Source organism: Myotis lucifugus, unplaced genomic scaffold (assembly GCF_000147115.1).
Source record: "Myotis lucifugus unplaced genomic scaffold, Myoluc2.0 scaffold_420, whole genome shotgun sequence".
NCBI classification, from domain to species: domain Eukaryota; kingdom Metazoa; phylum Chordata; class Mammalia; order Chiroptera; family Vespertilionidae; genus Myotis; species Myotis lucifugus.
This window is the reverse complement of record NW_005871468.1, coordinates 237,422-251,590: the sequence shown is the minus strand read 5'-3', so window position 1 is coordinate 251,590 and position 14,169 is coordinate 237,422. Positions and strand designations below refer to the sequence as shown.

Sequence of the window (14,169 nt, the reverse complement as noted above, 5' to 3'; positions counted from 1 at the left end):
TTCCTCTTCCCGCGCCAGTGCCCCTGTGGACGAATACCTCCACTCGTGGTTCCCCTGCGTTTCCCTCCTCCCACCGCACACCCCGCGACCTCCAGCCGCCGGCCCCCGCGGGCCCGATCCTGCCTGCTGACTCCCTCCGCAGCCTCCGCAGCCTCCCCGCTCTCCCCGGGGCTCCGGCCACGACACCCGCCTGTCCGCCCTCGGGCTTCCCGGCTTCCTCCCCTCCCTCCCCCTCGGAGCCCCCTCCCCGTGGGCAGCCGGCATGCAGGTGTCCATCGCGTGTACGGAGCAGAACCTCCGCAGTCGGAACAGTGAGGACCGTCTGTGTGGACCCCGGCCGGGCCCCGGGGGCGGTAACGGCGGGCCTGCCGGCGGGGTGCACGGGAACCCTCCCGCAGGAGGAGGGTCGGGCCCCAAGGCCCGCACCGCAGTGGTCCCCCGACCCCCAGCGCCCCCTGGGGTCCTTCGAGAGAGCACCGGCCGAGGCACAGGCATGAAATACAGGTATGGGGGTGGCCGGGCAGCCCCCCAATCTGCTCCCCTTTCCTGGCCCCTGAGGCTTCCTGAGATGCCCCGGGACCCCCTCAAACTTCGCTCAGAAGGTCCCGGCGCATTCTCTCTCTTCTTCCCAGCCCCGGCGGTCCCTCTCTTGGTCTCCGTCGATACCCCTACTAGGAGAAATGCAAGTTTACCAAGGTTGACCCGGCCCCGTCAGAGCCTGGGATGCTCCTGAGCTTTTCTCCTTACCCCCAGGAAAGCCGGGGTGCACGGATCTCCAGGGTGCCTGCCCCCCCCCCCAGTGTCCTTGGGTCTGTGTCCTGGGAAGAGGGAGAAGGGAAGGGCTTCTCACCCTGGCCTGCTCAGGGTGCCTGACCCAGATACCGCCCCCACCCGCTGCCCCGCGGGCCCAGTGTCCTGCGACCTATCTGGGTGGGGACAGAAGGTGGAAAGATGGACCACATCTCTCAACCCCATGCTGAGGAACAGGGGTCAGGTGGGGAAGGTGGACTGTAACGTAATCAACTTTATCTCAGAGAACTGCTGGGCTCTCAGAACCGGCATGGGGGCAGGAGGGGGAGGAGGGGCTGGAGGGGGGCTCCTGCCTGGGCCTGAGCTGAGCTCACCCAGCTGAGCCCACCAGACGTTGTCAGGTGAGGAATTCCATCCCTTCCATGTGGCAGCTCTGCTTGGGAGCTGATTACCTGAGTGGGGGCTTGGGAGGAGGGGTCTTTCTCGTTCAGAGACGGGCTTCACAAGCCCACAGGAGCAGAGGGAGTGGGGAGAGGAAGAGGGAGAACTGGCCCCTCCTGTCATACTCCCCACCTAGGTGTCCTGCCTCCCTTTGTTGGAGTCTCATCTGCCGAGGCTAACCCGGGACCCTTGGTTGAGTGACTGAATTTGACTTGGTTAACTCCTCCCACTCTGATGTCCGCCCTTTAGCATAGCACGCTCTGTCTGAAGGTCTGTTTTCACAAACTCATCACACTCGGCCAGTCACATTCCTCCCAGCCCCCAACTCCACACCTGCCAGAGATGAATCAAACACAGACAAAACCCCACCAGCAAAACACAGCCAAGCAGTACCTCTGCAACGTGATAGGAAGGAAGATAAGCATGTTACCGAGTATCCAGAGGAACAATCACTTATTTGTTCACTTACGCTATGGGCATAGCACTGCCCAATTCGGCAGCCCCACTGGGTCTAGTTTTGGACTGAGACCCCCTGAGGGCTTCTCATCCCGGAAGGAGAGGAGCTGGGGGCTGATCATCTCTGTTCCGAATGGGGGCTCCACACCTTCCTGCTACTTCTGTCTCCCGCAGAAACCTAGGGAAGTCTGGTCTTCGTGTGTCCTGTCTTGGCCTAGGTGAGTTAGAAAAAAGATTTAAGGGAAGGGTGTTCTTTCATGGCTTGCCTCCCACAGTTCTCACATGCCTGGCTTCTCTCTTGCAGGTACCTGGGTCACATTTGGTTCTCAGATCTCGGATGAGGTATAAGTGATGGGACCTAGAAGCAGGGTGAGGGGCTATGAGGGAACCAGAACAAGGGGAAATGGACTTGGGTTGGGGTTTGGACAACAAGCACGGAGAATGGTGAAGGGGACATGAGGCTGGGGGATGGGAAAAGGGAAGAGAATGTAGAAATCAAGGCTAAGGTGCTAAGGCGAAGGTGCTAGAGTGCAATGAGGGAGGTAATTGAGGGGCCTGTGGATAATCTCCAACTCTTTCTCTCACCTCCCTAGACAGCAGAGGACGTGCTGACAGTAGCCTATGAGCATGGTATAAACCTGTTTGACACCACCGAGGTGTATGCAGCTGGAAAGTAAGGACTGGGGCGAAAGAGCTAAGTTATAATTAGAAGACTGAGAGAACCTCAGGGCTTCATGTTTTCCATCTCAAGAACTCTGGGAATCTTGCCAACACTAAGTTCTAACCTGTCAGCCAGTGGGGCCCCCGAAACATTATGGGAATCATAGTCCCAAACATCAGCTTAGAGGGCAATGGGCATACTGTGCAGTCAAAATAAAATAAAACCAACAAATATATCTTGGGCATCAATTATGGGCAACGGCGTGGGGTTTCCAAATCTAAATTTTCAAACACACCATGCCACATCACACCCCCGCGGCTTCACACTGGGCGTAGCCACTCCTACCTCTTCTCCATATGGCAAACTCTTCTGCTCATCCTCAAGACCTGGCCAGATGTCTGCTTCTCCAGGAAGCCTTCACCCGGCTCCCCACTAGCCCCCTCAGTTCCTAAAGCACTTTACACTGCCCTCCGACACACCAGTATCAATTACTGGCTCATGTAGCCATATCTGCTGCTCAACTGGGATGCTCCTCCTTCTATGAAATCTGTCTTGCTTTCCCCCATGTCACCTGAGTACCTACACAGAGCCTAGTACAGAGTAGGCACTGCTTGTGGGATAACATCAATATGCCCTCAAGAAGCTCACAGTCTAAGTAAAACAAACCAATCAAAAAGACAGGGAGATATGAAAGAATGAATAACAGTCCACCATAACTTAAGACTTACCACATCTTAGTTCATAATTATGTGTCAAAGAATTGTGTAGCCCAATGATTTTCAACCTTTTTTATCTCATGGCACACATAAACTAATTACTAACATTCTGCGGCACATCAAAAAAATTGTTTTTGGCCGATCTGACCAAAAAAATATGTATAATTTTGATTCGTTCACAGTGGATGGCCATTATTGTGTTGGCTGTTGTCATTTTTAAAAAATCTATTTTTATTGATTTCATAGAGGAAGAAAGAGGGAGAGAGCGATAGAAACATCAATGATGAGAGAGAATCATCGATTGGCTGCCTCCCGCACACTCCCCACTGCGGATCGGATCAAGCCAGCAACCCGGGCATGTGCCCTTGACCAGAAATCGAACCTGGGAGCCTTTAGTCTGCAGGCCGATGCTCTATCCACCAAGCCAAACCGGCTAGGGCTGCTGTCATTTTTTTATTTGACAATTTAAGGGAAATGAGGCCAGTGCCCTGACTAAATAGTCGGCTATTACATGTTTTAAAAATTCCTGTGGCATACCGGTTGAAAATCACCAGTAAGAGCTATGGAAGCTAACAAGGACTGACCATTGTCTATAGCAATCAGAGAACATTTTCTGTTTCCCTCAGAGGCAGAATCTGAGCTAAGCTTTGAAGGATCAGTGGGATTTTGTAGACTCAAGGGGTAGGGGCAACACAAATGGTTGGAACCAGTGTCTCCTTGTCCCACTCCCCTCATCCTACTCTGTCCCTTCAGAACTCAGAACAGAGCTTGGTGCATAATTGATGCACAGTTGATACATGTTGAATGATTGAATGAAAACTATATAACTACACCCCTAGTTCCAGGAGCTTCTTTTATTTAGTCCTGGATGGGGCTGACAGCCCACTGGACTCCTGGTTTATTCTCCACTTAACAAGAGAGGGAATTAGTTGACGGGAAATGTGAGGAAGAGGGGAAGGAACTGATCCACCTTGGAGGGGTCAGTGCGTCTACATTGTCTTTCTTCCAGGGCTGAAAGAACCCTAGGCAATATCCTCAAGAGCAAAGGTTGGAGGTGAGACTGTTTTTATTTTCTTGGGGGGGGGGGCGGTTGCTAGGGACATAATCATCAAATGTCCTTTTCTTGCTGGTTCTCCCATTTTTCTTTTTCCAGCCTATTTTTCTTTTTCCAGGAGATCAAGCTATGTCATCACCACAGTAAGTGGCTGCCACACTCTAAGTGGGGAAACGATCTACAGAGGGTGTGTGATGTATGGGACGGTGGTGACGGCTGTCCCCATATTTGCTACCCCAGGTCTACATTCCACCTGTGAGAACCCATGCAATCCCAGTTCCTCCTGGTGCAGGCCAGCCCTGGTCTCCTACCTGTGTCACACCTCATCTTTGACTTACCTTTTCCTACAGGGCAGAAACTGAGCGAGGCTTGAGCCGCAAACACATCATCGAGGGTGAGAGTTAAGAGACTAGGAACCTGAAGTGGCTTGGTATGGAACCCAGAGGCGTTGGGAACATTCTCTGAAGCTCCTGAGTTAGAGGCTTTGAATAGGGGAACTGGGATTTAGGCGGCCATGGCAAAATGGTGAGATCTGAATTCTTCCGAAACTGAAACTCAGGTACTTACCTTCCTGTCTTCATCCCTACCCCAGGCTTGCGAGAATCTCTGGAACGTCTCCAGCTGGGATACGTGGACATCGTCTTTGCTAATCGCTCAGATCCCAACAGTCCCATGGAGGGTAAAAGCAGCACCCCAACTCTAAGAGTCCTTCACAACTGAGCACGTCTCAAACCTCAACAGGAAGCCAGCTCTTGCTCAGGAGGCCTCCCAGGCTCCACAGTGGATGCTCAGATCCCCAAGACTTAGACAGGGAGGGAAGCAAAGAGCAGAAAGCAACCTCTCTGACTCCACAGAGATGCCTGGGGTCTGGGTGGGGCAGGCAGAGATCTGCAGATCTGGAGTCCTGGATGCCAGGGATCTGGCAGTAAGACTCTCCTCTCCCATATGCCTAGAGATTGTTCGAGCCATGACCTATGTCATCAACCAGGGCCTGGCTCTATACTGGGGGACATCCCGATGGGGGGCTGCAGAAATCATGGTGAGTGTGCTACCCCACTTCCCCCTGTTCCACAACTGATTCCCACTTTTCACATGGCCACTCCAAACCCTGCTCTATTGGAGGAGGAGGAAGAGGAGTGGAAGAAAATGGAAAGAGTGCTTCCTCACCACACCCCTCTCTCTTTCCCACCCCACTCAGGAGGCCTACTCTGTGGCCAGACAGTTCAATCTGATTCCTCCAGTGTGTGAACAAGTAGAGCACCATCTGTTTCAAAGAGAAAAGGTGGAGATGCAGCTGCCAGAGCTCTACCACAAGATTGGTTCGAAGCCCCCTCGTCCCTACCTTTCCCTTGGGCTCAGTATCACCTGGATTCCTTTCCCCACATCTAATCCTCTTCCTCTTAGGCGTTGGCTCAGTCACCTGGTCCCCTCTGGCCTGTGGCCTCATCACTAGCAAGTATGATGGGCGAATCCCAGATCCCTGCAGGGCCACCATCAAGGTTTGATCTTGGGGCTCAGGTGGCAGGACTGGGCTATTTTGGCTGTTCCGGGGTGGTGGTGGTGGTGGAGGGTCTTTTGATGATTCTCTTTGGCCTCCAGAGTTACCAGTGGCTCAAGGACAAAGTGCACAGTGAGGATGGCAAGAAGCAACAAGCCAAAGCCATGGACCTCCTACCCATAGCTCACCAGCTGGGCTGCACCGTGGCGCAGCTGGCTATCGGTGAGACACTGCCTGCCCTGGACCCCGAAGAGGCCTTGTCTCCTTCGGAGAAACTCTCAAACCCAAGAGTGGTTTGTCCTGAGGGAGAATCCTCTTCCTCCGAGACACGTCTGAAGTTCGCATGTTCATTCTTATCCATCAGTTCTCTTGCTTTCCTCCTCTGGCTTCAGCGTGGTGTCTCCGCAGTGAGGGTGTCAGCTCGGTCTTGCTGGGGGTGTCGAGTGCAGAGCAGCTGATAGAACATCTGGGTGCCCTACAGGTGAGCTGGGGAATCCGAGGCAGAGCCCCTCTCTGGCCCCGCCCCAGGGGTCAAGGCCTCATTGTCCAACCCAAAGTGAGGCCTCGCTACAAGGCCCTCCCTTTGCAGATGAGAGGGTCCAGGGTGACAAGGCAAAACGGGCGCAGCTGTGACTCTTTCCCTGCCACTTGGCTCTCTGTGCCGCTCCCTTGGGTCCTCCAAGTTCAGGCCCTCAAACTTCAGATCCTTCTTCAGTGACCCAACCACCCCATTCTCCTCCAGGTGCTGAGCCAGCTGACCCCGCAGACGGTTACGGAGATAGACGGGCTCCTGGGGAACAAACCACATTCCAAGAAATAGTCTGTCGGGGGCGCAGAGACCCAAATCTGGCGCCGCGGCACCCCTGCCCACCCAGAACTGTTTCCCCGAAGCCAAACCCCTCCAGCTCCAGATCCCTCCACGCAGCTGCCAGAGCCAAGTGGTCCCGCCCACTAACGAGTTCCGGCTTCGATAATCTACACGCATGAACAAAGCCATATCCTTCCGCAGTGGGGCTTGAGAGGAAAAGTAGTCCGCCGCTCCCTTCTGCGTTCTTCCGGGCCTCTCTGCTAATACCAGGCATGAGCTAGCTACTGGGCAATCCCCTCTGCCATTTGGTCTCCCCTCTTTCTCTCTTACCCCAATAGCCGAGGGGGTAAAAAAAAAGCTAAACGGTAGACACAAGAAACGCAGAGTACCTCAAAAGTGGCCCTTGAAATGTCATCAAGGGGTACTAACCTAACAAGTGAGTTGTGACTGTCATCTGGGACGAAGGAAAATGGGGTTCTTACGATATGCCGTTATGCTGTACAATGGAAGCCAGGCTGGTCCTGGCGGGAACTACATGATAATCTTTGGGAACAAAGGACCCTGCCTCCCAGCCAGGAGGTGAAGAAGGGCTTAAAACTGGAATTAGTGTTAATACGTTGTTTCTGACAAAGGTAGAGAGAAAATCGATGGCAGATGTATAGCTGGGCCAGGGCAGCCCTTGGAAAGCGGTTGGGCTGTGCATCACAAGAAATAATGACAGCCTTTAGGTCCAAGCAGGGATACGGGGCTAACACAAAAGGGTCTGGGGATAGACTTTTGAGCCAGGACTTCTACCTGGCTTTGGAGGACTGCAGGCTTAGTTCTGGCAATAATCTTAAAGCAATAATAATGGCCTCTCTTCTGTAAGACTTTCCAGGGAATTGTAAATAAAATCTTAATCCTTCCTCAATCACTGTCTGAAATTGCAGGGGGTGGGAGGTTAGGGTCTCCGTCTCAGATATCTGGCCTAGCCCCAGCCATTAGAAAGCTCCGGTACTAGCTTTCTCTCCACTGTTCATTTACCCCAGAGACCCCAGCACTGTGCTCCTAGGCACCACTCTCACCAAGGGCCCAGCACCAAAGTACCTGGGCCCCAGTTTCCTTCCTTCCGTTGCCGCATTCCTTAGAACCCAGAGAGATCTGGCTTCGTGGTCTTTTTCCTCCCCCTGACACCACTGCCCTCACACTTCTGGTCTTATACTCCTTAATTTCACTCTTGCCTGATACCCACACATGCTAAGGAACTAGTTTCTTGTGGTTTTCTTGTGGCTGAATGGGAGGGCTGTTCTGAAGTTGAGGCTTTGGGATTTGGTGAAGGAGAGGTAAAATGAAAACTGGTCGATGGTTGAGATGATACAGAGAAAGGGAAAGGAGTTATCGCTATAAAGGAAAAAAAGAAAACGTGTGAGGATGGCAGAAAAGCAGAATTGAACGGGATTATGTCAGATACAGCCCCTTAGTCTTCCCCAAAGGACTCCGATGTCCCTGAGATAGAAAGTGGGTGGGAAGTTACAACCTTTAAAGATCACAAGGCAGGGAAGAATGTGCTCTGCCTTTCTTAAAATACAACGTTGCCATTCCCCGGGGGGCTCAGTTGGTTGGAGCATCCTCCGGTACAGGTTACAGGTTCGAGTCCCAGTCAGGGCACATAACTAGTTGTGTGTATGGTCCCCAGTTGGGGGGCGTGCGGGAGGCAGCCGATCATGTTTCTCTCACATCAATGTTTCTCTCACTCTCCCTGTCACTCTAAAAATCAATGAAAATGTAACCTCGGGTGAGGATTAAAAAACAACCACCACCTCACCATCTCCCTGCTACCCATCCTCACCCCTGATTGTGAAGCTGGGAGAGCAATTTCCAAAAGAGAAAAAGCAGCATATACCACTTTCTGGATTAGCAACCAACTGGATCAACTAATGAATACTTACATACCATAACCATCATCTTCTACTCATTTGGGAAGACTGTGGAGGAAACCAAGAGGAAAAATGTATGACTAAACTATCGTTAGTTTTTCTGTAACAAACATACATGAATTTATAAATTCAAAATAGTCCTCTCTTATATAACCACCTTGGAGGGTTATGCACTTCTTTTAAAAATGTCTCCCCCATTGCTCAGAACATTTTAAAAAGCTCCTTATAATTACCTTCAGAGGCAGTTTAGAAACCCCCTGCAAAAAAACCTTCCTTTATTGTCACACCTCATTCACCACATTTATCACTCACCTCACTCATTAATTTTTTTTAATATATGTTTTTAATGGACTTTAGACAGGAAGGGAGAGGGAGGAAAAAGCATTGGTTACCTCTGGTACACACCCCAGGGACCGAACCACAACCTGGGTATGTGCCCTGACTGGGAATCCAACTGGCGGCCTTTCAGTGCATGGGATGACATTCACCAACTGAGCCACACCAGCCAGGCAACTTCACCCATTAATTTAACAAATATTTACTGAGTCCTACTATGGGATACAATGGTGAACAAAACTAGACTCAGAACAACCTTCATGGAACTTACAAATGGGCGGAACAAACAAACAACACCCATACAGAACCTTCAGTTGTCCAAAGGCCAGAGGAAAGGCTGCACTGAGAGCTGACAGACAAGTAGGTGTTACTAAGGTGAAAGCCAGAAGGTGAGGGGAACAGCATACAAGAAAGCTTTGCAGCAGAAAAGAACATAGGATCCAAAGATCTCCAAAGCCCGAGTGTCTAAGGACAAAGAGGCAACGGAAGCAGAATGTGAGACACGAGTGGGTTCAGAACAAACAGTGACTTAGAGGGCACTCTAGAATATTCTTTGTCTTAAGGACAGTAAGAAACTTTCTAGATCAATTATCTATTGATACACAAATCACCTCCAAAATTTAGTGGCTTGAAACAACTTCTAAACACAATTTTCTTCATCATTTTTTTCATAATTCTGTGAGCTGGTTGTAGATTTCTGGATTTGGATAAAAAAAGTAGGAAACACTGGAAGAGGTGCTGATTTGGACAAGGAGATGATTGGTTTGGGTCCTGGAAGATAAATAAGAAAAGAGGAGCAAGTGACTGGGTACCCAGGTCTGAAGCTTAGAGAGGCTTTAACTGTGAAACATGTTGGGAGCATTTATATAATCAAATCTACCTTAAAAGTTTAAGATTTAATCACCAACTGGGGATATTAAAATATGTGAGATCTCTGAACACCATCCCAAAGAGAATTTCCAAAACAGTTTTGAATTATGACAGCATCATTGAAATAAGTAGGAAGCTTCCCCCAAGTGACCATGAAGACAATACAACTTAGAAGTTCTGAAATGATTGCTTAAAAATAATGGTATACCTCCTCACAAAGATTACCCTCTAAGGTTTTAACAATGTAGTTAAAAAGCAAAACCAACTCTACATTGCCTATTACTGCCAGTAAATGCATTGGTCTAGAGCAGCCGTGGGCAAACTACGGCCCGCGGGCCGGATCCGGCCCGTTTGAAATGAATAAAACTAAAAAAAAAAAAAAGACCGTACCCTTTTATGTAATGATGTTTACTTTGAATTTATATTAGTTCACACAAACACTCCATCCATGCTGTTGTTCCAGCCCTCCGGGCCCATTGTGGCCCTCGAGTCAAAAAGTTTGCCCACCCCTGGTCTAGAGCAGTGGTCGGCAAACCACGGCTCGAAAGCCACATGCGGCTCTTTGGCCCCTTGAGTGTGGCTCTTCTATAAAATATCACGTGCAGGCACACACGTACAGTGCGATTGAAACTTCGTGGCCCATGCGCAGAAGTTGGTTTTGGAAAGGAGATAGACAAAACAAGTATGCAAGACGAGTGTGGATGGGAGAGTTGGAAGGGGTCGACCTCAGCGAACGAACGTACCTCAATCAGATTGAGGACATTTTTAGCAAAGGCCAGCTTAAGAGTACCCTAATTAAGTTAATAACAATGTACCTACCTATATAGTTTAAGTTTAAAAAATTTGGCTCGCAAAAGAAATTTCAATCGTTGTGCTGTTGATATTTGGCTCTGTTGACTAATGAGTTTGCCGACCACTGGTCTAGAGCAGTTATGGCGAACCTTTTGAGCTCGGCGTGTCAGCATTTTGAAAAACCCTAACTTAACTCTGGTGCCGTGTCACATATAGAAATTTTTGGATATTTGCAACCATAGTAAAACAAAGACTTATATTTTTGATATTTATTGTATATATTTAAATGCCATTTAACAAAGAAAAATCAACCAAAAAAATGAGTTCATAGGTTTGCCATCACTGGTCTAGAGAAACCCACCTGGTATTGACCCAGAGAGATGGGGGTTGAAAATGTTGGGTAGTGAGAAGTTAAAATGAATACCATCTAGGCTGGGGCCACAGGATAATAATTATAGCTAATATGTGGCTTTTACTCTGTGCTAGGCCCCGTTCTAAGCCCTTTGCCTATGTAAGCTCATTTAATCCTATTATTATCCACATTTTATAGATGAGGAAACCAAGGCCCAGAGAAGTGAAGTAACTTTGCTCAACGTGTCACAACTCGTAAGTAGTGGCGGCTGGGATATAGGTAGGCTGGCTCGATGTTACCCTCCACACCAGAACCTGGGTGGCAGGTCCAGGAGAGGAGGCAGCTGGGGATGGGTGTGGCGCCATGAGGGAATGTGGGCTGTGAGTACCACGTCCTGTTTACCTGTGAGGGAAGTCAGACCCCTGAGTCAGAACTCACGCTGGGCTGCTTTGCTGGAGCCATCATGGTGTGTGGGTGTCCGGGCCTGACTCCTCGGGAACGAAAGGATTCCCAGCATTCCCAAGGCCATGGTCCTGAAATCCAAGTCGCTCCAAAGACTGAGATGTCAACTGGTAGTTGAGCAGTTGGAGAAGAAAGAAAATTGGGGAGCCAGCCTTACCAGAGCACGGTGAGTGTGTGTGTGTGTGTGTGTGTGTGTGTGTGTGTGTGTGTGTGTGTGTGTGTGATGTAGACCCAGGCGAGCTGCGGGCAGGAGAGTTTCTGCCAGGCAGCATCCGTTCAAACACCCCGGAGCCCACTAAGATGGGGCAGGACGGGCACTGCCCCTGGCGGAGGAAGCCTGTGTGGATGGGGCTGTGCAGATGTGACCAGCTGAGCGAACAGGTGCCAGGGGCTGTAGAGACCCGTGCCCGTGGCCGGGTGGGGCTCAGGAAGAGGACTGGGGACTTGCACGGACACAGCAGGATCGAGGTGCACAGGCTTTGTGCGGGGGGCGGGGGGTGGTGCAGGAAGGCGTGGAGGGAGTAGAGGGCTGTGTACCTCTTATCTCCTCAGCTCCCCAGTCCTGGCATCACTCTGGCCTCCTGCCCCATCCCCCGACCAGCTCTGCCAGCGTCCACATTCCCGGCCGCCGGCCTCCACCGCCCCCGCACGTGCCGCCGCAGGGAGCGGCCTGACCACTGCGTGACGCCTCGAGGGGCGGGGTCTCATTTTTAAAAGGGGCCAGAGGCGGCGGCGCCCGCCCCAAGACCCGACCCGGGTCACAGGGAGGGCTAGTGCGTGCTGCCCACGGCGTCGGCCGCGTTAGCGACACCCTCGAGTCCGCGGCGGGCACCATGCAGCTCCTGGTGAAGGTGCCGTCTCTGCCGGAGCGGGGCGAGCTGGACTGCGACATCTGCTACCGGCCCTTCAACCTGGGGGCCCGCGCGCCGCGCCGCCTGCCCGGAACGGCGCGCGCCCGCTGCGGCCACTCGCTCTGCACCGCCTGCCTGCGCGAGCTGGCGGCGCGCGGCGACCGCAGCGGAGGGGCCGCGCGCGTGGTGCGCTTCCGCCGCGTCGTCACGTGCCCCTTCTGCCGCGCGCCCACCCCGCTCCCGCGCGGCGGGGTCACGGAGATCCCTGTCCACCCGGACTTGTGGTCGCGGTTGGAGGAGAAGGCGCGGGCTGAACGTGAACCCGATGAGGCTGGTAGCCCGGGCAGGGAAGGTGGCGACGCCGACCGAGAGGCCGACGAGGAGGAAGAGAGCGACAAGGGGTCGGGGCCGAGGAGCGCGGGGTGGCGCGCGTTCCGACGGCTCTGGGACAGGTTGCTGTCGCCCGCGCGCCGCTGGCGGCGCCCGCTGCCTAGCAACGGTGAGGTGGCCACCCGGGGAGGCTACGGAGACGGGGGTTGGGGGAGAGGATGCCCAGGGTTAGACTGCATCTTCTCGCTGCCACTAACCCTCCTTCTTTCCCCCAGTTCTGTACTGTCCGGAGATCAAGGACTTGGCCCACATGACTCGCTGCACGCTGTAGCCCCGGGGCCCGGAAGCTGAAGCCGGAGGGAGGTGGGAGCTGCGTTCCCGGGGCGTGCTGTCGTACCAGGGGTTGATGCCCAGGCTACCCCTCTCCCATCCCAGGACTGGCACGGACGAGGAAGTGCAGCCGAGGGCAGGAGGGAACGCCCTGGGAGGTGTTGCTGCTGAGCTGGGGAGGCTCCTAGACGAATCGCCCCCATCTGCTGACTGTGCCAGCCGTACATATTTAGGATAGAGTGGCCCAGGGATGATGATAAAAACAAAGTCCATGTACCCGTGGGAAGAAGACAGATTGTTTCCTTAGCTGTGACTTGGCTTTTGTCCAGGGCAACTCTGGTTGTGTGGGAGCAACAAGTCCCATTTTAGCAATTTTGTGTCAATGGTTTGAAAATTTCAAAAAAAAAAATGGAACAGGAGAGAAAGAGGCTGATTTTCATGTCATGTTAATCTCACTTCTCTACCACTAAGAGACTTGAGAAAAACAAGCCGTTTGGTTTGGCCCCCACCCCCACCCCAGTGCTGACATGCCCACTGTCTCCCCACTCCCAGTACTGTATTCCTAAAATTATCCAGATGCCTCTGGCCTGCCTCGTTTCAGAATCCCCCTCCAACCTGTTAGGGCAGGTATCAGAAGGTCCAAAGAACATTCATCTGAGGCACTTAATTAGGGCCTATCAAGGATAGAAAAGAGGCATTTGGTAAAGGCATCAGGTTTTAAATCCCATCAGTATCTTATAGTCCAGTCAATGGGGGCTTGTTGGAAGTGTCAGGATTCCACTTCACTTGCTGAATCAGAACCTGCATTTTAATTATCAGCCCAGGTCCTAGATGCTCTAGGATGTTACCATCTATGGGCGAAATATTTAGAACACAAATGGTATTTAACAAACTATACACTATTTCATTGAAGGTTCTAAAGTGACATTCTGTTGAAGAAATCTAAATTCATGTGCATAGTTGGATTTTCCTGAGTTAAAAATGTGAATTTAAACCATATTTTGGTTTTTCCTGTCCTTAAGTCTCAGCTTAAATGTTCCCTCTTTTGGGAAGCCTTTTTCAGCATTCAACCTGGTGTTGCCCCTTCCCTCACTTTCTATAGCATAATGCCTTGTTTTATGTTCTTTGCTTTAATTTTCAGATAGTATGTGTTTTGTTGGTATCCCTACTAAAGTGTAAGCTTCATGAGAGTAATGACTGACTTGTGACTATTTTATCTCCAGTGCCAACAACAGTGTTAATATATAGTATGTACTCAATAAATGTTTGTTGAATCTTATCTTTTATTTTTTAACATTCAAAAACGGTCTGACCTCTCTTAGCTATGTTTGTTGAATTTTATCTTTCCTTTTTAACTTTCAAAAGCGAAGTGTCTGACCTCTCTCAGCTTCTGAGCAGCCCTGGTAGTGAACGATACATGTCAGAGAAGTATCTAGCAGTTAAAATACTTAGCAAGCTATGGAGGTCTGACCCCCCATGCCCCAACTCTTAAAAAAAAAAAAAAAGGACGCACTTCACACTTGGAACTGAACCCGTGGAGCTTTGG

The 14,169-nt window shown here is 51.3% G+C and overlaps 2 protein-coding genes across 3 annotated transcripts; both read left to right on the top strand.

Moving 5' to 3' along the window:
- The first annotated feature begins 262 nt into the window (after nucleotides 1–262).
- KCNAB3 (potassium voltage-gated channel subfamily A regulatory beta subunit 3) lies at nucleotides 263–7,255 on the top strand. The gene is made up of 14 exons (XM_006102615.3): nucleotides 263–504; nucleotides 1,822–1,865; nucleotides 1,952–1,989; nucleotides 2,241–2,320; nucleotides 4,034–4,078; nucleotides 4,197–4,265; nucleotides 4,429–4,472; nucleotides 4,671–4,757; nucleotides 5,032–5,117; nucleotides 5,277–5,397; nucleotides 5,483–5,577; nucleotides 5,678–5,798; nucleotides 5,969–6,057; nucleotides 6,319–7,255. Exons 1-14 carry the CDS (start codon nucleotides 263–265, stop codon nucleotides 6,394–6,396), a joined length of 1,239 nt encoding a protein of 412 aa, XP_006102677.1. The 3' UTR covers nucleotides 6,397–7,255.
- A 3,729-nt stretch (nucleotides 7,256–10,984) lies between these two features.
- Nucleotides 10,985–13,902, top strand: LOC102442515 (RING finger protein 223-like). 2 transcript variants are annotated; one of them, XM_023743946.1, is made up of 3 exons: nucleotides 10,985–11,278; nucleotides 11,638–12,462; nucleotides 12,569–13,902. In XM_023743946.1, the coding sequence occupies exons 2-3, from the start codon at nucleotides 11,946–11,948 to the stop codon at nucleotides 12,622–12,624; spliced, it is 573 nt and encodes a 190-aa protein (XP_023599714.1). In that variant the 5' UTR covers nucleotides 10,985–11,278; nucleotides 11,638–11,945; the 3' UTR covers nucleotides 12,625–13,902. The 2 variants fall into 2 exon arrangements, with proteins under 2 accessions (XP_023599714.1, XP_006102676.2); XM_006102614.3 differs by having other exon boundaries at nucleotides 10,986–11,278; nucleotides 11,665–12,462.
- Nucleotides 13,903–14,169: the final 267 nt, after the last annotated feature.

Excerpts from the sequence above, each read along its gene's own strand:
- KCNAB3 (XM_006102615.3), top strand. The coding sequence starts at position 263 with ATGCAGGTGTCCATCGCGTGTACGGAGCAGAACCTCCGCAGTCGGAAC. Across the intron at positions 505-1,821 it reads GGCACAGGCATGAAATACAG|AAACCTAGGGAAGTCTGGTC; the intron begins GTATGGGGGTGG and ends TGTCTCCCGCAG. Across the intron at positions 6,058-6,318 it reads AACATCTGGGTGCCCTACAG|GTGCTGAGCCAGCTGACCCC; the intron begins GTGAGCTGGGGA and ends ATTCTCCTCCAG.
- LOC102442515 (XM_023743946.1), top strand. The coding sequence starts at position 11,946 with ATGCAGCTCCTGGTGAAGGTGCCGTCTCTGCCGGAGCGGGGCGAGCTG. Across the intron at positions 12,463-12,568 it reads GCGCCCGCTGCCTAGCAACG|TTCTGTACTGTCCGGAGATC; the intron begins GTGAGGTGGCCA and ends TCTTTCCCCCAG.